Source organism: Hypanus sabinus, chromosome 23 (assembly GCF_030144855.1).
Source record: "Hypanus sabinus isolate sHypSab1 chromosome 23, sHypSab1.hap1, whole genome shotgun sequence".
In the NCBI taxonomy this organism is placed as follows: Eukaryota; Metazoa; Chordata; class Chondrichthyes; order Myliobatiformes; family Dasyatidae; genus Hypanus; species Hypanus sabinus.
In genome coordinates, this window is record NC_082728.1 from 64,802,589 (window position 1) to 64,827,671 (window position 25,083).

Here is a 25,083-nt window from a genome sequence, read left to right on the forward strand (position 1 = left end):
GTTCTTATTTCTAGGGTAGCCTCGGATTAGACTCTTACCTTATCTTGCAAGATTTAGCACTTAACATTCTTCTATTTACACACAATTCTTTTTGCTTTGCAGTCTGCTTGACCCTAGTCTCGTAGTTTATCAGCCCTTTTCCTCCACAAATCCGTCCTTGTTGATCTAGATCAACACTTGTATTGGTTACCCTACTCACATTCATATTCTGTCATTGAGTCTAGCTCTGGGAAGGGGACCTCATAACCCTCGGAAAAAGGTGCATTTCCAGACATTCCTCCTCATCATAGCTATCACTATTATCCTCTTTCTCCTCCCCTTCCCTAGAGGTTCTAGGCCTTCCAGCTGGTCTTCGTACATACATGGGGGCAAGAGTCATCGGGTCCTGTCCTCTGGAGGGTAGTAGGGCACAAAGGAATCTCGTGGCTATTGACTCAAGTCTGTTGTTCCTTTCTTTTTTTGTAGTGCTGTTTGCACTGAGTGGTGTGTATCCAGTTGAGTTTTCCTTCTACCTCCACTGCAGTCCATGTGACCAATGAGACTGAATCCCACGATTACAAGTATTACCCATAATGTACCATTCTCCCACAGATGGTTTATAGTTGTGGAACTGCCTGCCCACCTGTTTTATTTTAGTCACTGATTTCTTTATGTGGTCTGCAAGATTAGTGATATTTTCTGATTCGTCTGGTATGTACGTGCAACGTTCCTGCCCAATGATAGTGCAAGTCCCCCCCTTTCTCAGCCAGCAGGAAATCAAGGGCCATTCTGTTCTGAAGAGCCACCTCTCTCAGGGCTATGGTGTCCACTGTGACAGCTTCTAGAGCCTGTCGGGTTCCATCTAGCCTCTCTGTTTTTGCATTCGTCAGTTTCTCGAGGGAAGAATTGATCAATTCCCTAGCCACTTTTGCAGCCCCGTAAGAGGAAACTACAATTGGCCCTCCTTATCTGCGAGGGATTGGTTCTGGGACCCCTCGCAGATACCAAAATTCGCGGATGCTTAAGTCCCTTATTCAACCCGTCTCAATGCGGTGGATCTTAGGACCCAGCAGAACCCCAGACCTTATTTAACCTGCCTCAGTGCGGTGGACATTAGGACCCAGCAGTAGAGATCTGAATCCACAGTGTTTCTGTTCATGAAAATAATCACGGTCGTGATTGAAAATAAAGTGGAAATAATAAAGCGATTGGAAAGAGGTGAAATGCCGTCAGTCATTGGAAAACTATTAGGCTGCAGTTGGTCAACGATCGGAACAATTTTAATGGATAAAGTGAGAAAGGCCCTGCCCTGATGAAAGCTACAATTATTACTAAGCAACGCAGTGGTTTAATTATTTGGTTTTGGGGTTTTGGGTTTTTGATCCTCCACATCAACCTGGCACAGTGGAGAGCGCACTCGATAGCGGTTTGTCACTGGATTGAACTGGAGAAGAAGTTCCCGAGCCCGGTGCTGAAACATACGTTCTTAAGTGTTTTATATGCATAGAAAGGTAAAACATACTATATACTAAGCCAAGCATTTGACTAACTGACACTAAATAATACCAGATGTACCTGTTCCGACTTACTGAGTAAGAGAACTTCCGATCTTTTTCGATTCCAATCCATGATAACCCACGCACATCCTCCCGTATACTTTAAATCATCTCTAGATTACTTATAATACCTAATACAACGTAAATGCTATGTAAAATAGTTGTTATACTGCATTGTTTAGGGAATAATGACAAGAAAAAAAAGTCTGTACATGCTCGTACAGCGAGTGCTGGAAGAGCACTTCTGGGTTTTCGCGATTTGCAGTTGGTTGCATTTGCGCATGCGGAATTCGCGGATAAGGAGGGCAGACTGTACTATCATCCAAAATCACTCCATTTCAGAGGTTGCCCTCTTTTTGTTCCTGCTTTCCCCCTTTTTCCAATGTGGGTGGTTTCTTAAAGAGGGGTACTTCCTAATCAGGGGTATTACAAACCCAGGGTAACAACAACCATACCAGTCATTCTTTAACCATGAATAAACTCGCTCCCCACAGATATGAAAGGTGTTGTTGGCAGGGTGGGTAGGTGGTACTATAATTGCCAAACCAATTATTCTTATTTCTCTTGCACTTACTCCATCCTGCCTTCCATAGCCCATTCTCCTTCCACCAACAGGTGGCTCCTCTATCTATATAACCGTATAACAATTACAACATGGAAACAGGCCATCTTGGCCCTTCTAGTCCGTGCCGAACGCTTACTCTCACCTAGTCCCACTTACCTGCACTCAGCCCATAACCCTCCATTCCTTTCCTGTCCATATACCTATCCAATTTTTTTTTAAATGACAAAATCGAACCTGCCTGTGAGTAGAAGATTAACTGATCTCCAAAAGTCATAAACTTAAAGATGAAACATTCTTTTCAACAGCTTAAACAAGATTAGTGTATTATTTTTGTTTTGAACAATTGTATGTTGAAAACATAGTTAGGAAAGGCCAGGTGATGTAAATTTCAAAGCTTTATGAATACCCTGACTCCTCAAACCTTGTCCCAACAATCAGCAGCCATGGGCCCCTCTAAGCAGCTGCCTAGTACTCTGAAAATTAAAATAAATGATGCCCGCAAAGCAGGAGAAGGCTATAAGAAGATAGCAAAGCGTTTTCAGGTAGCCATTTCCTCAGTTCATAATGTAATTAAGAAATGGCAGTTAGCAGGAACGGTGGAGGTTAAGTTGAGGTCTGGAAGACCAAGAAAACTTTCCGAGAGAGCTGCTCGTAGGATTGCTAGAAAGGCAAATCAAGACCCCCGTTTGACTGCAAAAGACCTTCAGGAAGATTTAGCAGACTCTGGAGTGGTGGTGCACTGTTCTATTGTGCAGCGACACCTGCACAAATATAACCTTCATGGAAGAGTAATCAGAAGAAGACCTTTCCTGCATCCTCACCACAAAATTCAGCATCAGGAGTTTGCAAAGGAACATCTAAACAAGCCTGATGCATTTTGGAAACAAGTCCTATGGACTGATGAAGTTAAAATAGAGTTTTTTGGCCGCAATGAGCAAAGGTATGTTTGGAGAAAAAAGGGTGCAGAATTTCATGAAAAGAACACCTCTCCAACTGTTTAGCATGGGGGTGGATCGATCATGCTTTGGGCTCGTGTTGCAGCTAGTGGCATGGGGAACATTTCACTGGTAGAGGGAAGAATGAATTCAATGAAATACCAGCGAATTCTGAAAGCAAACATCACACCGTCTGTAAAAAAGCTGAAGATGAAAAGAGGATGGCTTGTACAACAGGATAATGATCCTAATCACACCTCAAAATCCACAATGGACTACCTCAAGAGGCGCAAGCTGAAGGTTTTGCTATGGCCCTCACAATCCCCCAACCTAAACATCATCAAAAATCTGTAGATAGACCTCAAAAGAGCAGTGCATGCAAGATGGCCCAAGAATCTCTCAGAGCTAGAAGCCTTTTGCAAGGAAGAATGGGCGAAAATCCCCCGAACAAGAATTGAAAGACTCTTTGTTGGCTACAGAAAGTGTTTACAAGCTGTGATACTTGCCAAAGGGGGTGTTACTAAGTACTGACCATGCAGGGTGCCCAAACTTTTGCTTCGGGCCCTTTTCCTTTTTTGTTATTTTGAAACTGTAAAAAATGGAAATAAAAAAGTAATCTTGCTTAAAATATTAAAGAAATGTGTCATCTTTAACTTTATGCCTTTTGGAAATCAGGTCATCTTTTACTCGCTGAGCTATTCACAGTAACAGAAATTTTGGCCAGGGGTGCCCAAACTTTTGCATGTCACTGTAAACAAGAAACATAAAAATTACAATAAGAAACGACTGGATGATGGGGATCCTTAATAATGGATGCTGCCTTTTTGAGGAATCACCTTTTGAAGATGTTCTCAATGTTGGGGAGGCTAGTGCCCATGATGGAGCTGGCTGAGTTTGCAATCCTCTGCAGCTTTTCTAATCCTGTACCGTGGCCCTCCATACCAGACGGTGATACATCCGGTTAGAAAGCTCTTCATCATACATCAGTAGAAATTTGCTAGAGTCTTTGGTAACATATCAAATCTCAAACTCCTAATGAAATGTAACCACTGACATGCTTTCTTTATAAGTAACTACATCAATACGTTAGGTGCAGGAGAGATCCTCAGAGATGTTGACACCCAGGAGCTTGAAACTTCACCTTTTCCACTGATCCCCAGATGAGGAATATTGTGTGTTCCTTCATCTTCCCCTTCCTCAATTTCATGGGCTTACTGCTCTTGAGTGCAAGGTTGTTGTTGTGACACCACTCAACCAGCTGATCTCTCTCACCTGTACGCCTCCAGGCCACCATCTGAGATTCTGCCCACAATAGCAAATTTATTGATGACATTTGAGCTGTGTCTAGCCACATAGTCATGGATGTAGAGACAGTAGAGCAGCAGGCAAACACAGATTCTTAAGGTGCACCAGTATTGATTCTCAATGAGCAGAAGTTGCTATTTCCAATCTGCTTTATCTGCGGTTTCCAATCAGAAAGTCAAGAATCCAGTTGCAGAGGGAGGTACAGACACCCAGGGTTTGAACCTTGTTGATAGTACTGAGGGTATTAGTACTAACAGTACTGAAGCTTTCTGATGCTTCACTGACAGCAAAAAATAAGTAACTATTTCTGATTTTTACTACACAGGATTTTCAGTTCATTCTGAAGGGCCTTGCTCGCCTGCTTAATAATCCACTGCTGCAGACATACCTACCCAACTCGACCAAAAAAATTCAGTTCCACCAAGAGCTCCTGGTTCTCTTCTGGAAACTCTGTGACTTCAACAAAGTAAGGTTCAGTTGCTCAACATTCAAGATGAAGTAGTAAATTGGATGAGACATTGATTTTGTGGGAGAATCCAGAGATTGGTAGTAGATGGTTGCTTCTCTAACTGGAAGCCTGTGACTAGTGGAATGCCAAAGGGATCAGTGTTTGGTCCATTGTTGTTTGACATCTATATCAACGATCTGGATGATAGTGTATTTAACTAAATTAGCAAATTTGCAGATGACACCAAGATTCGGAGTGTAGTGTTCAGCGAGGAAGACTATCAGAGCCTGCAGCTCAGTGTGAACCAGCTGAAAAAAATGGGCTGATAAATAGCAGATGGAATTTAATGCAGGCAAGTGTGAAGTGTTGCACTTCGGTAGGACCAGCCGGGGAGATCTTACACAGTGAACAGTAGGGCACTGAGGAGTGTGGTAGGACAAAGGGATCTGGGAACCCAGGTCCATAAATTCATTGAAAATGGTTGATAGGGTCATAAAGAAAGCTTTTGGCACATTGGCCTTCGTAAATTTGGAGTATTGAATACAGGAGTTGGGATGTTATGTTGAAGTTGTATAAGGCATTGGTGAAGCCGAATTTGGAGTATCGTGTGCAGTTTTGGTCCTCTACCTACAGGAAAGATGTAAATACGTTTGAAAGAATACAGAGAAAATTTATAAGGATGTTGCTGGGACTGGAGGACCTGAATTATGAGGAAAGATCAAATAGGTTGGACTTTATTCCTTGGAACATAGAAGATTGAGGAGCGATTTGATGAAAAGTTTGAGGGGAATATGAGAGGAAACCATTTTTCTCAGAGGGTTGTGAGTGTGGAACGAGCTGCCAGTGCAAGTGATGCATGTGAGCTTGATTTCAATGTTTAAACGAAGTTTGATGGGTACCTGGATGGGAGGCTATGGCTCTGGTGTAGGTTGATGGGAGTAGGCAGTTTAAATGCTTCGGCATGGACTAGATGGGCCAAAGGCCCTGTTTCTGTGATGTACATTTCCGTGACTCTAGGTAAGAATAAATTATAACAGATTGATTAGCACTATTGTACTCAGCAGGAGCCACTGCTATGTCTGGAAGGGAAGATAGGAGGGTCACTGAGATTGATACCCAGCGAGGATCACTGCACATGGGGAGAGAAGTGGGTCACTGTGACACTCAGAGCAAGTGGAAGAGTGATTGTGATGGCAGAGAGAGATCTGCAGGTCTGTTCTATTGCAGAGTTTTGCATTCCTGTTTTGTGTACTTCAAGTGTGCTCTATGTTAAATGATTTTGCTGGTTTGGGTAAGAAGTTTGCAGAGCCAGCAATGTATTGGCTCTAGTGGATAACAGTGAAATGCAGCTGTTGGAAACGATATGACTTGACTTATCTGGTTTTCTTCTTTTCCAGAAATTCCTTTTCTTTGTGCTGAAGAGCAGTGATGTACTGGATATCCTGGTCCCCATCCTATATTACCTGAATGACGCTAGAGCTGACCAGTGTAAGCTTCACACCTACTTTGCTTATACAACTTCCATTAAGGCAATATCAGTAAACAAGAGGGATTTCCTCTCGGCCCCCAATAGTCAGTGAGAATTAGATGGGCAAGTCTGTAGGGAGATCACAGAAAGCTGTAAGAGTGATGGGCTTGCAATAGAAGGTGATTTCAACTTATCTAATGTTGACACACAAGTGTTTCATGTACCTTCTTCACCATTCTGACTAGACTGTGCAGGAACCTTAGACAACCGTTACTGTTCATCAAAGCACTAAACTGTAGCTTTATCTCTATTTAGAGTACAGCGCAGTTATAAGCCCTTCCGGCCCAATGGGCCTGCACTGCCCAGTATTCCCATGTTAACAAGTAACCTATTAATCTATGTTTTAGAATGTGGGAAGAAACCAGAGCACCCAGCCTATCCGGTCATGGAGAGAATGTAGACAGTGTCAAAATTGAAGCTGAGTTATGCAAACTGCTACGCTATGCTCAGTTTATGTAATGGATTGGGACTCTATTGACTGAATAATTATTTTATGTAAACCATCATTGAATTCTTCATTGGGCTGGCCAGATTTTCCCAGTGCATGAGTGCAAGATAGCTCATGTTTCAAAAATAATGTCATTTTTATTTCTAAGCCACAATTAATAGATTAGTGAAGCAAATTGAGCAATAGATGGAAACAAAAAGGATTATGCAAGATGGTACCAGATCTATTCACTACTATTATAGTTGTTCTACTCTTTTCAATGCGGTGTAATAATTTGATCCGTATGAACAGTATGCAAGACAAGCTTTTCACTGTTCGTTGGTATATGTGACAATGATATCCCAGTTCCAAGTGGTTTGGTATCTAAAGTCAAATAATGTTGGGCAGATTGCCATAGCCCTGGGGCCCTGGGAGAGATGGACACCCATTTTTGAGTTTGAGTGAATGAGGCTTGACTGATCCTGGGGTGCTTGGAAGCCGTACTAGTTGTGCTCAGACATGAAGCATGATTATGCAGACGATTACCCTTCAACCACTCATACTTTGATGTTTAGGGGTGTCAGCCTAACTGGCAGGAAGGAAGGGGGGAATGTCTCAGAATAATTTTCCTTTCCTCTTTTAGCACGTGTGGGTTTGATGCACATTGGGGTCTTCATCCTCCTGCTTCTCAGTGGAGAGCGTAATTTCGGTGTCCGACTGAACAAACCTTACTCAGTTCGTGTGCCCATGGACATCCCGGTCTTCACTGGAACACATGCTGACCTTCTTATTGTTGTATGTATCAGTGATCCCTGGTGTTACTTGTAGTCGGAGAATGAAAGCTCACATCCCAAATGGTGAATTGGGAAATTGATTAAGAGTTTTGGGTGCCGTGGCAGCATAGCAGCCATTCTGTAAGGAGTGTCTGTATGCCCTCCCCATGGAGTGCGCAAGTTTCCTCCCACAGTCCAAAGACGTACTGGGTAGGTTAATTGTTTATTGTTATTTGTTCCTTGATTAGGTTAGGTTTAATTGGAGTTGTCGGGTTACTGGGGTGGCATGGCTTGCAGGGCCAGAAGAGACTACTCCAGCTGTGTCGCTAAATAATTAAATCAAACCATAGTAAAAGAAAGGCAGATAGGCAATTAAACACTTTTATAAAAGCATTTTGTAATTAATTAGGTACTTTTAAACTGTAGCTGCTTTTGTAGTCAGGTAAATAGTTAGCCGGGGATCTGTTTCCATTCTGCTGACTGGAAAATAATTTTTTTCCAGGACACCAAGGACTCTCTTCAAAGCAGAGTCCTAAGAACATTTACTTTCTATGTTGTTCATAAGACCATAAGATATAGGAATTGAATTAGGCCATTCAGCCCATCAAGTCTGCTCCACCATTCCATCATGGCTGATCCCGGATCCCACTTAACCTGCTTCCTTGCTATATCCTTTGATGCCCTGTGATCAACTTCCACCTCAAATATATCCATGGACTTGGTCTCCATTGCAGTCTGTGGCAGAACACTTCACAGATTCACTACTCTCTGGCTAAAATAAATTTCTCCTTACCTCTGTTCTAAAAGGTCACCCCTCAAATTTGAGGCTGTGCCCTCTAGTTCTGGGTAGCCCCACCATAGGAAACATCCTCTCCACATCCACCCTATCTAGTCCTTTCAGCATTTGGTGGGTTTCAGTGAGATCCCCCCCACATTCTTCTAAGTTCATAGAACATAGAATAGTACAGCACAGTACAGGCCCTTCAGGACACAATGTTGATCCGACCCTTAAACCCTGCCTCACATGTAATCCCCACCTTAAATTCCTCCATATACCTGTCTAGTAGTCTCTTAAATTTCACTAGTGTATCTGCTTCCACCACTGACTCAGGCAGTGCATTCCACGCACCAACTACTCTCTGAGTAAAAAACCTTCCTCTAATATCCCTCTTGAACTTTCCACCTCTTACCTTAAAGCCATGTCCTCTTGTATTGAGTAGTGGTGCCCTGGAGAAGAGGCGCTAGCTGTCCACTCTATTCTTATTATTATCTTGTATACCTCTATCATGTCTCCTCTCATCTTCCTTCTCTCCAAAGAATAAAGCCCTAGCTCCCTTAATCTCTCATCATAATGCATACTCTCTAAACCAGGCAGCATCCTGGTAAATCTCCTCTGTACCCTTTCCAATGCTTCCACATCCTTCCTATAGCGAGGTAATGATGCAGCTCTATAAAACTCTGGTTAGGCCACACTTGGAGTACTGAACTGGACACAGTACTCCAAGTGTGGCCTAACCAGAGTTTTATAGAGCTGCATCATTACCTCACGACTTTTAAACTCTATCCCTTGACTTATGAAAGCTAACACCCCATAAGCTTTCTTAAGTACCCTATCTACCTGTGAGGCAACTTTCAGGGATCTGTGGACATGTACCCCCAGATCCCTCTGCTCCTCCACACTTCCAAATATCCTGCTATTTACTTTGTACTCTGCCTTGGAATTTGTCCTTCCAAAGTGTACCACCTCACACTTCTCCAGGTTGAACTCCATCTGCCAGTGAGTACAGGCTCAAAGCTGCCAAACTCTCCTCATATTAATTCCTTCATTCCTGGAATCATCCTCATGAACCTCCTCTGGACTCTCTCCAATGACAACACATCCATTCTGAGACTTGGGGCCCAAAACTGTTGACAATACTCCTAGTGTGGCCTGACTGGTGTTTTATAAAGCATTATCTCCTTGCTTTTATATTCTATTTCCCTTGAAATAAATGCTAACACTTTATTTGCTGCCTTTACCACAGACTCAACCTGTAAATTAACCTTCTAGGAGTCTTGCACAAGGACTCCTAAGTCCCTCTGCACCTCTGATGTTTGAACCTTCTCCTCATTTAGAGAATAGTCCACACTATTGTTTCTTGTGTCAAAGCGCATTATCGTACATTTCCTAACACTTCATTCCATCTAGCTTCTTTTTTGCCCATTCTTCCAATTTGTCTAAGTCCTGCTGCAATCGCATTGCTTCCTCAGCACCCCTCCACCTATATTTGTATCATCCACAAACTTTGCCACAAAGCGATCAATTCCATTATCCAAATTATTGACAATGTGAAAAATAGTGGTCCCAATACTGACCCCTTGATGCCTCCTGCCTGTCAGCCATTCCTCTGTCCATGCCAATATCTTACTTGTAACGCTAAAGGATTTTATCTTGTTAAGCAGCAACATGTATGGCACGTTATCAAATTCCTTCTGAAAACCCAAGTAAATGACATCTACTGCTTCTCCCTTTCCTCCCTTATTGTTACTTCCTCATAGAACTCTCACAAATTAGTCTGGCAAGATTTCACTTTACAAAATCCATGCTTAATTTTGACTTATTTTATCATTTGTCTTCAAATATTCCAAAACTTCATCCTTAATAATAGACTCCAACACTTTCCCAACTACTGAGGTTAGGCTAACTGGTCTATAATTTCTTTTCTTTTGCCTTCCTCCCTTCTTAAAGAGTTGAATGACACTTACAATTTTCCAGTCCTCTAGGACCATGCCAGAATCAAGTGATTCTTGAAAGATCATGACAAATGTATACGTTATATCTTCAGCAACCTCTCTCAGGACTCTGGGATGTAGTCCATCTGGTTCAGGTGACTTCACCTTAAAACCTTTGAGTGTGCCTACTACCTTTTCCTTTGTAATATCAATGGCATTTGAGACAATCCACTGTCACTGAGTCAATTCTTACACTGGGGAAATTCCAGTAGGTTCTGACCAAAATGCTTATTTCAAATGAGATACTGAGCCACACAGATGTACAAAGTCATGTCACTATTTTGGAGAAGACCAAGAATTCTGATATCTGGGCCAAAGTTAATTTAATAGTCATCAGTAATGGATTTTTTTGATTAATTAACTCATTGGTTTATCAGGGAATCTGCATGAAATGATATGCATTTCTTGCATCACTGCAGTAGATGCACTTCAAAGATATTCCATTGTCTAAAATAGCTTGGGAGATTCTGGGATTGTACATGGTACAACACAAAGCTATTTACATAAAGCATTAATGATCTTTTGAACAGAATTTGACTATTTCAGCTTAAAGATGACAATTAACTGCAAGTACTGATATCTGGAGTAATAATCTACTGTAGGAACTCAGCAGGTTGAACAGCATCTGTGGGAGGAAAGGAATTTTTTTGGGTTGAAACCTGCAGTAGTCCTAATGCTGCTTGACCCACAGATTCTACAGCAGATAGTCATTTCAATTTTAATCTTTCAAATTAATTATTCCTCCAGCACTGCCTCCTGTCCTTCTCTAGTTGCAGGTGAAACAGTTGACGTGGCAGTTGTGTTGAAGGTGTGAAGAGTGAATGCAGGAGAATGAAAGTGAATGCTAGAAGAGGAGCAAAGGGAGACAGTAGAATGGTGGGAGGGAGCTATGATGTGGGGCTGAAATTGCATGTGTGTACAAAATGGAGAGGTATTTCATATGGATTGTGCTGGAGTGCAAATCAAGCAGACTGCGTATATTATAGGGACTTCTAGTGGGGAGGGAAGATCATAGCTTTATATGAATTACCTGCTCTGAATCTAGTATCATTGTTGTTTATGGCAGGTGTTTCACAAGATTATCACAAGTGGGCATCAGCGTTTGCAGCCTTTGTTTGATTGTCTACTCACTATTGTTGTTAACGGTATGCTTCAGGAATTACTCACTGTTCTGTGAAATATGTTTTTTAATAACAATAAATTGTGCTTTTACTAATGATTTGATGGATTAACCATCCATAACCAAGGTGAACCCTTGCCTCTGAACCAATGACATGGGTTCAAGCCCTAATGCAGTGCTGAATTTATGATCTAGGTTTGCAGGATTATAGTACTGCAGGTGTCTCCTTTCTGAGAAGACACTACAATTAGCTGCCACCTGTGATTTCAGAAATATAAAACATCTCCCAGGACTTCTGAAGAAGAGTAGGAGTTTTCCCATTCTTTAATCATCAGCAAGCCATATTAATCTGTTTACTTAGATATCATACCATTACTGTTAAAAGATTTTGCAGCATATTCAATACCTGTCACAACTCCTCCGTTGTTGAAACTGTTTACTTCTTAATGGATGCATTTACTGTCTGCTGAGCTGGCACTCTGTTTGCTGCCACTGTGTCCTACAGAACATTGTTGATAGGAATGGCTGTTATAGTAGCTGAGCTGTGTGTGTAGGTCTACATGCTCACAAGCATGCATGATTTTTGAAGGGTCACAACATGAAACCTGGTTGCATGAGTGAGGCTATGGAATAACCTTCCCTGGTTTTGTTCCTAGGCAAACTTGCTTGTGAAACTTGTGTCACTTGAAATTTTCCCCTTATTCCTGTTCATTTCTGACACATACCATTCCTTACTTCCTTACATTCCTTGTAATGATCAGTTTAGGACACAGGTCTGCATCAGTAATCCTTGAGGCCCGCCCCTTGCCTGGCTGACCATCCATATAGGGCCTTCCAAGCCAACTAGCTGATGGATTAGGAAGGTTGTGAGCCATGCAGCCTCACAGAGGGCTGAAGGATCAGATTGTAGATCCTGTTCCACTGGGATTCAGTTCCAATGAGGAACAAGTTTGCCTGAGTAAGGGCCATCAACACTCTATACCCTAACTGCTCTCATTTGTGTGTGATTGGTTCTACCTCAGTGTTGCAGACAGTTAACTCCCATCTGAGGTGAGTGTACAATTACATGAAATTCCAACCCAGGGTTTTGGAGAGAAAGTAGCATGATGAAGACACTCAGCAAGTCAGGCAGCATCTGTGGGAGGCGTGAGGAGGGATGGAGGGAGAAAGAGATAGCTTTTCAGTTCCATTACCTTCCATCTCATTGAGCCGAAGAGTTAACACATTTTATGTTTTTGTTTCAGATTAGATTTTTTACTTCCCAATCACAGATCAGGGGAACTAAGGATGGGCTACCAATGTCTGTATTATAGGTCCCACACCCTGAGATTATATGCAAGTAAAGAATTGTATGATTCGCCTGAGATGAAAAATAATAGATTTGAAATGGATTACGTGTTTAGTGTGTATCTATTTTTTGTTATAGTCTCTCCGTATTTGAAGAGTTTGTCCATGGTTGCTGCAAATAAATTGCTGCACCTACTGGAAGCCTTCTCTACAACTTGGTTTTTGTTCTCAGCATCTCAGAACCACCACCTGGTCTTCTTCCTTCTGGAAGTCTTCAATAACATCATTCAGTACCAATTTGATGGTAAGCGTGGTCTCGCGTTATTATTATTCTGTAAGTTGCTTTGAATGTCAGAAGATACTACATTGTAAATTAATTGGCATGGACTAAGTGTATACCAGTGTATACAGTGTATACCAGTGTGTTACATTAAAGGCATTAAATACACTGATATAGGAAGTAGGTATTTCTAGTGCCACAAGCAACAATAACCAGAGGGTACCAATATGAGAAAAAATCACAAGAGAGTCACAAGAAATTAAAAATGCCATAAATAACAGTGTTAGCCTCTGATAGATGTATGGTAATATACCATTACCAAGGTGCAGGTTTGCCGTAAGTCTGAGCTAGCCATGGTATAGTGATGATGGAATAACCAGCTTTGACATCACTAGCTAACGAGGCAAAACTTATCCAAATATTCTACTCATGATTGTTACTGAGTGACACACAGGAAATTTATGATTGGTTAAATAGAAAATTGGAGGGCTATAGGTAACTCAAGGTAATTTCTAAAGTAAGTACATGTTCGGCACAGCATTGTGGGCCAAAGGGCCTGCATTGTGTTGCAGGTTTTCTATGTTTTAATATGGGGATGTATTTATTTATTTATTTAGGCAACAAGTTATTTTGATATGAAAGCGTTGCCTAAGAGAGTGGTGGAAGCAGATTCAATATTATTGAGGGCAAATGTACTGGACAAAAGGGAAAAGATAAGCAGGGGCATGAATAGAGGCAGTTTTTTAGGATATTTAGTTTGTTTTTTGAAAACCACATTGCTAAAATGACCCCTTTTTAGTAAAAAAAATTTCTATAATAAAAATATCAAGTGGAATATAGCTCATTTCTATTTGAATTTAATTTCAGTGTTGCAGAAAAAGGGTTAACAGGAGATCAATTGTTCATTTTGTTACCAACTTTTGTATCCTCCGTAAATATCAAGAATATCAGCAGAGTATTCACTCATTTTTCTGACTGCATATAATATGTACACTACGGCCACTGAATGAGGAACAAATGCAATCTAAGTGACTTTGACTGGACAGGGTTATTTGAGTGTCTCAGAAACCACTGATTTTCTGGGCACAAACACAAAGTACACTGCAGATGCTGTGGTCAAAGCAACATGTACAACATGCTGGAGGAACTCAGCAGGTCAGGCAGCATCTGTGGAAACGAGCAGTCAACGTTTCAGGCCAAGACCCTTTGTCAGGACTGAAGAGGGAGAGGGCAGGTGCCCTATAAAGAAGGCAGGGGAAGGGTGGGAAGGAGAAGGCTGATAGGTGCCAGGTGAAAAACCAATAAAAGGAAAGATCAAGGGGTGGGGGAGGGGAAGCAGGAAGGGGATACCAGGAAAGGTGAAGAAGGAATGTAAGGGGAAAGCACTATGGGTAGTCGAAGAAGGCAGAATCATGAAGGAGGAGATAGGCAGCTGGAAGAGGAGGCAGAGTGAAACTGGGATGGGGGAAGGGAAAGGGGGGGGGGGTATTACCGGAAGTTGGAGAATTCAATGTTCACGGCAAGGGGCTGGAGACTACCCAGATGGTATATGAGGTGTTGCTCCTCCAACCTGAGTTTGGCCTCATCATGGCAGTAGAGGAAACCGTGTATAGAAACATAGAAAATAGGTGCAGGAGTAGGCCATTCAGCCCTTCGAGCCTTCACCGCCATTCAGTATGATCATGGCTGATCATCCAACTCAGAACCCTGTACCTGCTTTCTCTCCATACCCCCTGATCCCTTTAGCCACAAGGGCCATATCTAACTTCCTTTTAAATATAGCCAATGAACCGGCCTCAACTGTTTCCTGTGGCAGAGAATTCCACAGATTCACCACTCTCTGTGTGAAGAAATTTTTCCTCATCTCGGTCCTAAAAGGCTTCCCCTTTATCCTTAAACTGTGACCCCTCGTTCTGGACTTCCCCAACATCGGAAACAATCTTCCTGCACCTAGCCTGTCCAATCCCTTTAGAATTTTATACGTTTCAATAAGATCCCCCCTCAATCTTCTAAATTCCAGTGAGTATAAGCATAGTCGATCAAGTCTTTCTTCATATGAAAGTCCTGCCATCCCAGGAATCAATCTGGTGAACCTTCTTTATACTCCCTCTATGGCAAGAATATCTTTCCTCAGATTAGGGGACCAAAACTGCACACAATACTCTAGGTGCAGTCTCACCAAGGCCATGTACAACTGCAGTAGAACCTCCCTGCTCCTGTACGCAAATCCTTTTGCAATGAATGCCAAATGCCAATGTATGGACATATCCGAATGGGAATGTGAAGCAGAGTTGGTGGGTGGCAACCAGGAGATCCTGTCTGGTGTGGCAGATTTTCTGGGATTTTCACGCACGACAAACTAGGGTTTACAGAGAATGGTGCAAAAAAAACTAAAAAAAAACATCCAATGAGTAGCAGTTTTGCAGGCAAAGATGACTTGTTAATGAGAAAGGTCAGAGGACAGTGGTTCAAGTTGACAGGAAGGTGACAGTAACTCAAATAGCTGTGTGTTACAATGGTTGTGTACAGGAAAGCATCTCTGAACGCACAACACATTGAATCTTGAAGTCGATGGTCTGTGGCAGCAGAAGACCACACTGAGTTCCACTCCGGTGGCCATTTTATTAGTTACAGGAGGTATCTACTAAAGACATCACTGAATATATTGACTGCATAAATAGTCTAGTTCAGGCAACCAATCACTGTGAAGGTTGCAGTTGGACCATGTGTCTTTTGATCTTATGGAAATGTACGGAGTTGGAGTTGAGCAGCATTGCGATTTTAGTTGATAATTACGCTGCAGATGGAATATATGCTGAGACCGTGCAAAAGGAACTTTACTCCTTGTCTAACCCATGCTGCCCCTGTCTGGTACTGGAGTGTCATAGAGTCTTGAAGTGATAAAGCACAGAAAGAAGTCCTTCAGCACCATGATCAATTAATCATATATACAGATCTCAAATATCAGCAATTGATCTGTAGCTTCCTATAATTTTGTGATTCCAGTGCTGGCCTAGATGGTTCTTAATGTTAGAGTCTCTACCTCCACCATCTGCCAGGAAAATGATTAAGTGCAAGACCATAATGAGGTAGATTGTGAGTTCAAGAGTCAAACTTATTGTAAATGAGTCTGTTAACAGTGGGGTAGAAGCTGTTCTTGAACCCGTTGGTACGTGCTTCCAGACATTTGTATGCTCTGCCTGAAGACAGAGAGAATGTCTGGGATGGGTGGGGTCTTTGATTATGCTGGGTACTTTACTGACACAGCGGGAAGCATAAACAGAGTCTATAGTGGTTAGAACAGCAGAGCACAGGAACAGGCTCTTAGGCCCATAATGTTGTGCCAAACCAATCAAATTAGTAATCAGATGGCTAACTGAACTAATCACTCCTGCCTACACAATGTCCATATCCTTCTATTTTCGTCATATTCACATGTCTAACTAAACGTCTCTTAAAAGTCTCTAACATTTCTTCTTACTGCCACCCAGAAAGCACATTCAAGGCCACCTTCTGTGAAAAAAACAGCCCCTCACATTGCCTTTGAAATTACACCCTCACCTTAAATGATATATATTTCAATCCTTGGAAAAAGATATCGCTTGTCTAATCTTATCTATGCCTCTCAAGATCTTATAAACCTCTATCAAATCTCCCCTCAGCTTCCAGCACTCTCAAGAAAATAACTGAAGTTTGTCCAACCTTTCATTATATGCCCTCTAATCCAGGCAGCATCCTTGCAAACTTCTATGTGCCCTCTCCAAAGCCTCAATATCCTTGCTATAATGGGGTGACCAGAATTGTGTGCAATGTTCCAGAATTGGCCTATATAGAGTTTTAGTATGCTGCAGCATAACTTCCTGACTTTTGAATTCAGTACATCAACTAATAAAGACAAGTATGTCATACGCCTTCTTAACCACCCGATCAACCTGTGTGGCCACTTCCAGGATGTATGAATTTAACTCAAAGATCCCTCTGCTCATCAGCACTGTAAAGCATCTTTCCTTTATCAGTGTTGACAGCCAGATTAAACTCAATCTGTCATTTCTCTGCTGATATCTGCAACTGATCTATATGCTGTTGTATTTTTTTTGTCAGTCTTCTACACTATCCACAACACCACCAAGCTTTGTATCATCTGCAATCTTACTAACCCACCCATCTACATTTTCATCCAAGTCATTTATTTTTATAATACTTTCTCACAAAATCCATATTTATCCTTATCTATAGCGATCTTAAAATTTAAGGAGTTGTGGTCACTGTTCACCCACTGAAAGGTTGGTTACCTGTCCAGGCTCATTATCTAACACCAGGTCTAATACAGGTCCTGCTCTTGTGAGACTATTTACATGTTGATTTAAGAAACCTTCCTGGATGCACCTAACAAATCTTGCCCCTTCTAAATCCCTTGCACTCAGAAGGTGTGATTTATATTCGGCAAGTTGAAGTTCCCCATGACAAAAATCCTTAATCTGCTTGCATAGCTGTTCCTCATTGTCACGCAGGCTTTCGGGGGTGGGGGGGGGTCTATAGTATAATCCCATCAGAATGATTGCTGTGGGTGAGCCCTCCATTATATCTCCACTAAGTGCATCTGTGATATTGACCCTGATTAGTAGTGCAACTCCTCTACCTCCTTTAATTCCCTCTCTATTATTTCTGAAGTGTCGGAACCTTGAAGTATTAAACACCCATTCCCATCCCTCTCTCAACCAAGTCTCCATGACAGACAGACATACTTTATTGATCCCGAGGGAAATTGGGTTTCGTTACAGTTGCACCAACCAAGAATAGTGTAGAAATATAGCAATATAAAACCATAAATAATTAAATAATAATAAGTAAATTATGCCAAAAGTAAATTAGTCCAGGACCAGCCTATTGGCTCAGGATGTCTGACACTCCGAGGGAGGAGTTGTAAAGTTTGATGGCCACAGGCAGGAATGACAGGCATGCAACTCGGACAGCATCCTCTTTTCAGACACCACCATCAGAGAATCCAGTTCCACTCCCACAACATCACTGGCCTCACGAATGAGTTTGTTAATTCTGTTGGTGTCTGCTACCCTCAGCCTGCTGTCCCAGCACACAACAGCAAACATGATAGCACTGGCCACCACAGACTTGTAGAACATCCTCAGCATCGTCCGGCAGATGTTAATGGCCATGATATCCTAAATCTATGTACTGATCTATGCTCTAAGTTCATCACCTTTACCCATCATACTCCTAGCATTAAAATACATACAATTCAAACTGTCTGTTCCATCATACCTGTTACCTTGCCCTGCCTGTGTTTACTGACCCCGACATCTATGCTCCTCTCCATCACTCCACTTTCTGACATGGTGCTGTGATTCTCATCCCTTTGTAAAACGAGTTTAAAACCTCCTAAGTAGCACTATTGAACCTCCAGGATATTGGTTCCCCTCCAGTTTAGTTGCAACATGCCCCTCTTGTACAGGTCACCCCTACCACAGAAGAGGTTCCAGATATACAACAACCTGAAACCCTGCCCTCTGTACCAGTTTGTTGGCCACTCATTCATCTGTGCTATCATCCTATTCCTACTCTGACTAGCACGTGGCACTGGGAATAATCCAGAGATTACGAGATTACTACCTTGGAGGCCCTGCTATTCAACCTTTTTGTAAACACCCTTTACTCGCTGCACAGGACTTCTTCCCCCTTTCTACTTATGTTATTGGTGCAGCATGACCTCTGGCTGCTCACCCTCCCTTTTGAGAATATTCTGCAGGCACTCTGAGACATCCTTAGCACCAGGGAGGCAACACACCTTCCTGGCATCTCTTTCACAGCCACAGAATCTCATGACTATTTCCCTACCTATCAACTCTCCTATCACTATTGCTCTATCTGACTTTACCCTTCCCTGTTGAGCCTCAGAGCTGGCCACAGTGCCACTGGCCTAGTTGATGCTGTTGTGCACTGATAGGTCATCTTCCCAGCAGTATTTTATGAAGAAAAGTATCCAAAGGGGTATATTTGTTGCTGAGGAGAATGGCCACAGGGAAACTCTGCACTGTGACCACCTCAAAAGTAATTTCATTTACGAGGTTGATTGGTTCCTGCTTTGCGCTGAGCTAAATCTTCAAGTCTGTGCAGTTTCTTGTAGTCATATGCACAGCGGTTGCTGTACGAAACCATGGTGCATCCGGACAGGATGTTTTCTATGTGCATTGATTAAAAATTGTCAGGGTCTAACTGCCGACCTGGGAACATATGATGGGACTTACAGAGGGAGCTTTATTTGGTCCATGTAGTATCAGATGTTTGCTGAGTTATTAATATTTGACAAATGAGCTAAGACTGAAGTTAGTTGTGTTGAGTAAACACGAAATACACTGCAGATGCTGTGGTCAAATCAACACGTACAAACAAGCTGGATGAACTCAGCAGGTCGGGCAGTATCCATTGAAATGTTTCGGGCCGAGACCCTTCGTTAGGACTGCTCATTTCAACTAATGCTGCCCGACCCACTGAGTTCATCTAGCATGTTTGTACGTGTTGTTTAGTTTGTGATGAGTTGTGGAAGCTGTTCTATGTTGTATATATCTCAATGAATAATGAGGGACTAGTGGGGGTAATCCCCATAGCTGTGACCTGTTTATTGGGATGGTGCTTGCTGCTGATTTTTGGATGAATCTTTCTGCAGACTTAACCATTTCTTCTTGTTCTAGGAAATTCAAACCTGGTCTACGCCATCATTCGGAAGCGCAATGTCTTCCACCAGCTTGCCAATCTCCCAACTGATCCTGCTGCCATCCAGAAAGCCATACAGAAGAAGAAGAAATCAGCTGAGCCCATTTCACGGACTAACTCACAGGAGGGAGTATCCATGGAAGGATCACGGCCAGCGGCTCCTGCAGAACCAGGCACTTTGAAGACCAGCCTCGTGGCAACCCCAGGTACTGCCTGTAAACGCAGCCCCACTATAGAAAAGCCCCACACCAGACAAGGATCTTACCCTGTCATTCCCCCACACTACTGGCTCTTACACTGCCATCCATTACCACTAGGCACTAAGCCCTGCTCTGGTCACTAGTTATTGCTGAGCTTGTCTGTTGTCATTAGTTACCACTGAACTTGTCTGTGGTCACCAGTTATCATTGAGCTCTGCTCTGTTAACACTGAACTCACTCTCCTTGCTCTGTGTTCAGGTATTGATAAACTTACGGAGAAATCACAGATCTCAGAGGATGGGACAATGAGCCGTGTAGATCAGGTTCAGACTGAAGACTGCAGTCTTACAGTGACCAGTGACACTGAATCATCAAGTGGGGTTTGTGATGTTCAGGTATTGTTACTATGTTATTCTAACCTCTCACTCCGTATCTCTTTCTGGGTCAGTTCTATAGACCTTAAATGAAGAAAAAGGTCTAATTACATTCAGTTCCCCTGACTTCAAGAGGTCCTGAAGTGTTTTCCAACTAATGCACCATTGTTAGAAATGGAGATAATGTGGGAAAGACTGTTGCTTACCTGTTTAGTTAGATACTGTAAGCAAGATTATCAGGGACCTCCTGTCAAGCCAGATCAAGTTTAATTATCATTCAAACCATACGTAAATATAACCAAATAAAACAGCATTACTGTCAGGATAAGATGCAAAATATTCAAAATAGTAAGCAAAAACTCAAAAATAGCAGGTAACATAATTCTAAATATTGAGCAAAGAAGCATATTCACTCAAAAAAACCATATAGTCCAAGACTCTGAGTGGCAGTATATAGTTGTATGCAATCCAGCCTGTCATTCCCACTGCTCGAAGACAGAAGGGAAGATCTGACAGGAGGGGCCAGGCCCTAGCCGAGCTCAACCATGCTGTAGCACTTCTGTGACTCTCACCTGGTCTGAATTAGCAGGCAAGCCCAAGGCTTGAGGCCTAGTTTTCGCTACAACTGAGGCTTTGCAGCTCTCATGTTGACTGTTGCTACATCAGAAAAGGGTAACAGACCTATGACAACTTAGATTATCATGGTCCAACAGAGCTCTGCGATCACGTGAAATGTTCGAGACAATCTTCCACGTTTTTACTGCACTAACTCCAGTGCTTCCAAGTAGCAACATGGCTGCCGTCCATGTTGGACCACAGCCAGGTCTGCTCCTTTGAACCCAAACCAGCGCCTCCAATATCCTGACCAGTGCCTTGAAACCTTGGCTGAACCCTTTGACACCTTGGCTGGCTCCACTGAGCACATCAGTCCAGCTACTACGATCAATGAGCAGCTCACTGCTGGAGTAACCCTGCAGTAGACCGTAAGACATAGGAGCAGAATTAGGCCATTCAGACCATCGAGTCTGTTCTGCCATTCCATCATGGCCTATCCCGGATTCCACTCAACCCCATACACCTGGCTTCTCAACATATCCTTTGAATCCTGACCAATTGGGAAACTATTTCCTCTTTAAGTATACCCACAGACTTGGCCTCTACAGCAGTCGGTGGCAGAACATTCCACAGATTCACTACTCTCTGGCTAAAAAATTCCTCTTGCCTCTATTCTAACAGGTCACCCCTCAGTTCTGAAGCTATGCCATCTATTCAGGATACCCCCACCAAAGGAAACATCCTCTCCACATCCACCTTATCTTGTCCTTTCAACATTCAGTAGGTTTCAATGAGATCCCCCCACGTTCTTCTAAATTCCAGTGAGTACAGGCCCAAAGCTGCTAAATGCTCCTCATATGTTAACCCCTTCATTCCCAGAATCATCCTCATGAACCTCCTCTGGACTCTCTTGAATGACTACACATCCTTTCTGAGAACTGTTGACAATACTCGAAGTGCAGCCTGACTGGTGCCTTATAGAGCCCCAGTATTATCTCCTTGCTTTTGTATTCAATTCCCCTTGAAATAAATACCAACATTGCATTTGCCTTCTTTATCACAAACTCGACCTGTAAGTTATCCTACTGGGATGAGGACTCTTAAGTCCCTATGCGCCACTGATGTTTGAATTTTCTCCCCATTTGATAACAGTCTGCATGATTGTTCTTTTTACAAAAATGCAATATCATACGTTTCCCAACACTATTCCATCAGTCTCTTTTTGCCCATTCTTCCAATTTGTCTAAGTCCTGCTGTAATCACATTACTTCCTCACCACTACCTACCCCTCCACCTACCTTCGTATCATCCACAAACTTTGCCACAGAGCCAACAATTCCATTACCTAAATCATTGATAAACAATGTGAAAAGTTTCGGTCCCAATACTGATCCTGAGTAACACCACTAGTCACTGGCAGCCAACCAGAAAAGTTCCCCTTTATTTCCACTTGCTGCCTCCTGGCTGTCAGCCATGCCTGTATCTTTCCTATAATGGCATAGGATTTTATCTTGTTAAGCAGCCTCATGTGTGGCACATTATCAAATGCTTTTTGAAGATCCAAGTGACTGACATACACTGCCTCTCCTTTGTCCACTCTAATTGTTGCTTCCTTGAAGAATTCTAACAGATTTGTGAGGCAATATTTCCCTTTACAGAAGCCATGCAGACTGTGACTTATTTTATCATTAGTCTTCAAGTACCTTGAAACCTCCTCCTTATTAATAGTTTCCAACACTTACCCTACCATTGAGGTTAGGCTAACTGGCCTATAATTTCAAACGAGAAAATCTGAAGATACTGGAAATCCAAGCAACACACACTAAATGCTGGAGGAACTCAGCAGGCTGGGCGGCATCTGTGGACAAGAGTAGAAAAATAGAGGACTATGCGCTAGGGAAATTCTAGGCAGCCTCTTGAGTAGGTTATTTGGTCGGCATCACATTGTGGGCTGAAGGGCCTGTAATGTGATGTAGATTTCTGTTCTAGTATAGTCAATGTTTTGGGCCAGGACCCTTCAACAAGTCTATAATTTCTTTTTGCTTTCTTCCCTTCTTAAAGAGGGAAGTGACATTTGCCATCTTCCAGTCCTTTGGGACCATGCCAGAATCAAGTGATTAGTGAAAGATCATGACCAATGCATCCATTATCTCTTCAGCAACCTCTCTCAGGATCTAGGATGTAGTCCATATGGTCCAAGTTACTTATCCACCTTAAGACCTTTGAGTTTGCCTAGCACTTTTTCCTTTATAATAGCAATGTCACTCACTCCTGCTCACTGACACTCATGGACCTCTGGCACACAGCTAGTGTCTTCCATAGTGAAGACTGATGCAAAGTACTGACTAATTTCATCTGCATTTCTTTGTTTCTCATTACTACCTCACCAGCATCATTTTTCAGTGGTCTAATGTTAACTCTCACCTCCCTTTTACTCTTTATATAACTGGAAAAAACTTTTAAGTATCCTGCTTTATATTATCAGCTAGTTTGCCATTCTATTTCATCTTTTCCTTTCATATAGTATCCAATGTTCTCCGAGTAGAATTGTCTTTGGATCACAAAAAACTAATTTTACAGTGATAAAAGCACCTTCGATTGACTCCCCAAAGGCCGCTGTGTTCTTGCACACTGCCATCTTACTGGAAGGGCTCTCATTTCTTCTACATTGACAGAAATATATCCACATTATAAATTGCTGTGGAATCCATAGCTTGGATTAACAAAAAATATGAAGTTGAGGTAGAAAGTAAGAAGGAGCTTCAAAATCTCAGTGGCCCATTTAGTTCAGGCTGAGGGAGGGAAGAACGGTAAATTCTGTGCTTTATGTTTGAATTGCATATTATGGAGAAATCCAGCTTTGAGATCATTCAGTTACAAGAAGAGATCAGGCAGAATGTGTACAGTGAAGGAGTTATTGTTTCAGAACAACTTTGCATCTGCGAGATGAAGCGAATTTTGAGTTGCAAAGAAGGTGGGAAGGATGGAGAGAACAAAAGTGAAGTCTGACAAAGGAAAATAGGGGATTAAATAATGAACAGGTGATAATGTAAAGCAGATTGGTAAATTAAATTGATTTATTACTGTCACATACTAAGGTACAGAGGAAAACTTTGTTTTGCATCCCATCCATACAGATTATTTTATTACAACAGTGCTTTGAGGTAGTACAAGGGAAAAAGACAGGAGCAGAATAAAGGGGAGCAGAATTGGTGACAACACAACTACTTCTGTTTTGCGCCATTCTCCCTTTTATCACTTCCCTGTCTTTCTTTTTCATACTCACCTTCGTTTTCAATCTTTTCTCCTCTCCCCATTTCCAATATAGCTTCAAAGCTATTTAATTCCATATCCAGTGCTGAATATGTCAGGTGTCAAGTCTTTCTCCACTGATGCTGCTGAGTCTTTGCAAAATATTCTGATTTTATTTCACATTTCCTGCTGTTATAGGTTTGTATTCATGTGTTTTCTTTTTTGCCACCAGGGAGATGCATTTGCCTGCCATGCAGTCTGGGTAAGCATGATCATACCACTTCTGAGCAGCTGTGTACATGTTTCTCTGCCATAAAGTTGATGTAGTTCTGACGTAGCAATTTCCAGCATGTGACAATGCTGTGTCTACAGTGCTATATTTGCAATAACACACACAAATGCTGGAAAAATTCAATAAGTCAGATATAATTTATGGAGGGGAATGAATAGTCGACGTTTCAGACTGACTGATGAAGGGTCTTAGCCCGAAATCTCACCTGTTTATTCTCCTCCATAGATGAATATCACCTTGCTGAGTTCCTCCAGTATTTTGTGTGTGTTGCTCAAGATGTCCAACATCTGCAATATCTCTTAAGTTTATGTTACCTGTAGTGCTGTGTGTAGATGGAATTGGCTGTCTTTTGCCACTCTGCCTCAGGTTGAAAATGGGACTACCTGAAGAAAATACAGTAGCTGTGGAAAGCATAAAGGAGGACTTTCCAACAACTAGAGCAAATTAGTTTAATGATAGAAGATAGAGGGTAGTGGTGGAAGGCTGTTATTTGGACTGGAGGCTGTGAGCAGAGGGGTTTTATAGGGGGTCAGTGCTTAGAACTCTGCTTTATGTAATATATGCAAATGACTTGCACAACAATGTGATGAATTGGTTATTAAGTGTACGTACAACACAAAAGTTGGCATTATGTATAGTGAAGAATGTTGTCAGAAGGCACAGGTTCAGTTATAGAAATGGGCAGAGAAATAGCAGATGGAGTTAA

At 42.1% G+C, this 25,083-nt stretch overlaps 1 protein-coding gene across 2 annotated transcripts in view; it reads left to right on the top strand.

The window, feature by feature from the left end:
* LOC132380265 (protein HID1) overlaps positions 1-25,083 on the top strand; it is a 257,992-nt gene that overhangs the window by 138,631 nt on the left and 94,278 nt on the right. Inside the window, exons 9-16 of one of the 2 annotated variants that reach the window (XM_059949013.1) lie at positions 4,666-4,806; positions 6,186-6,276; positions 7,387-7,538; positions 11,355-11,433; positions 12,835-12,999; positions 19,683-19,910; positions 20,163-20,299; positions 24,318-24,347. In XM_059949013.1, coding sequence (XP_059804996.1) covers positions 4,666-4,806; positions 6,186-6,276; positions 7,387-7,538; positions 11,355-11,433; positions 12,835-12,999; positions 19,683-19,910; positions 20,163-20,299; positions 24,318-24,347 — 1,023 coding nt within the window. The remainder of the gene's footprint in view (positions 1-4,665; positions 4,807-6,185; positions 6,277-7,386; positions 7,539-11,354; positions 11,434-12,834; positions 13,000-19,682; positions 19,911-20,162; positions 20,300-24,317; positions 24,348-25,083) is intronic. The other variant, XM_059949014.1, reaches the window with a different exon arrangement.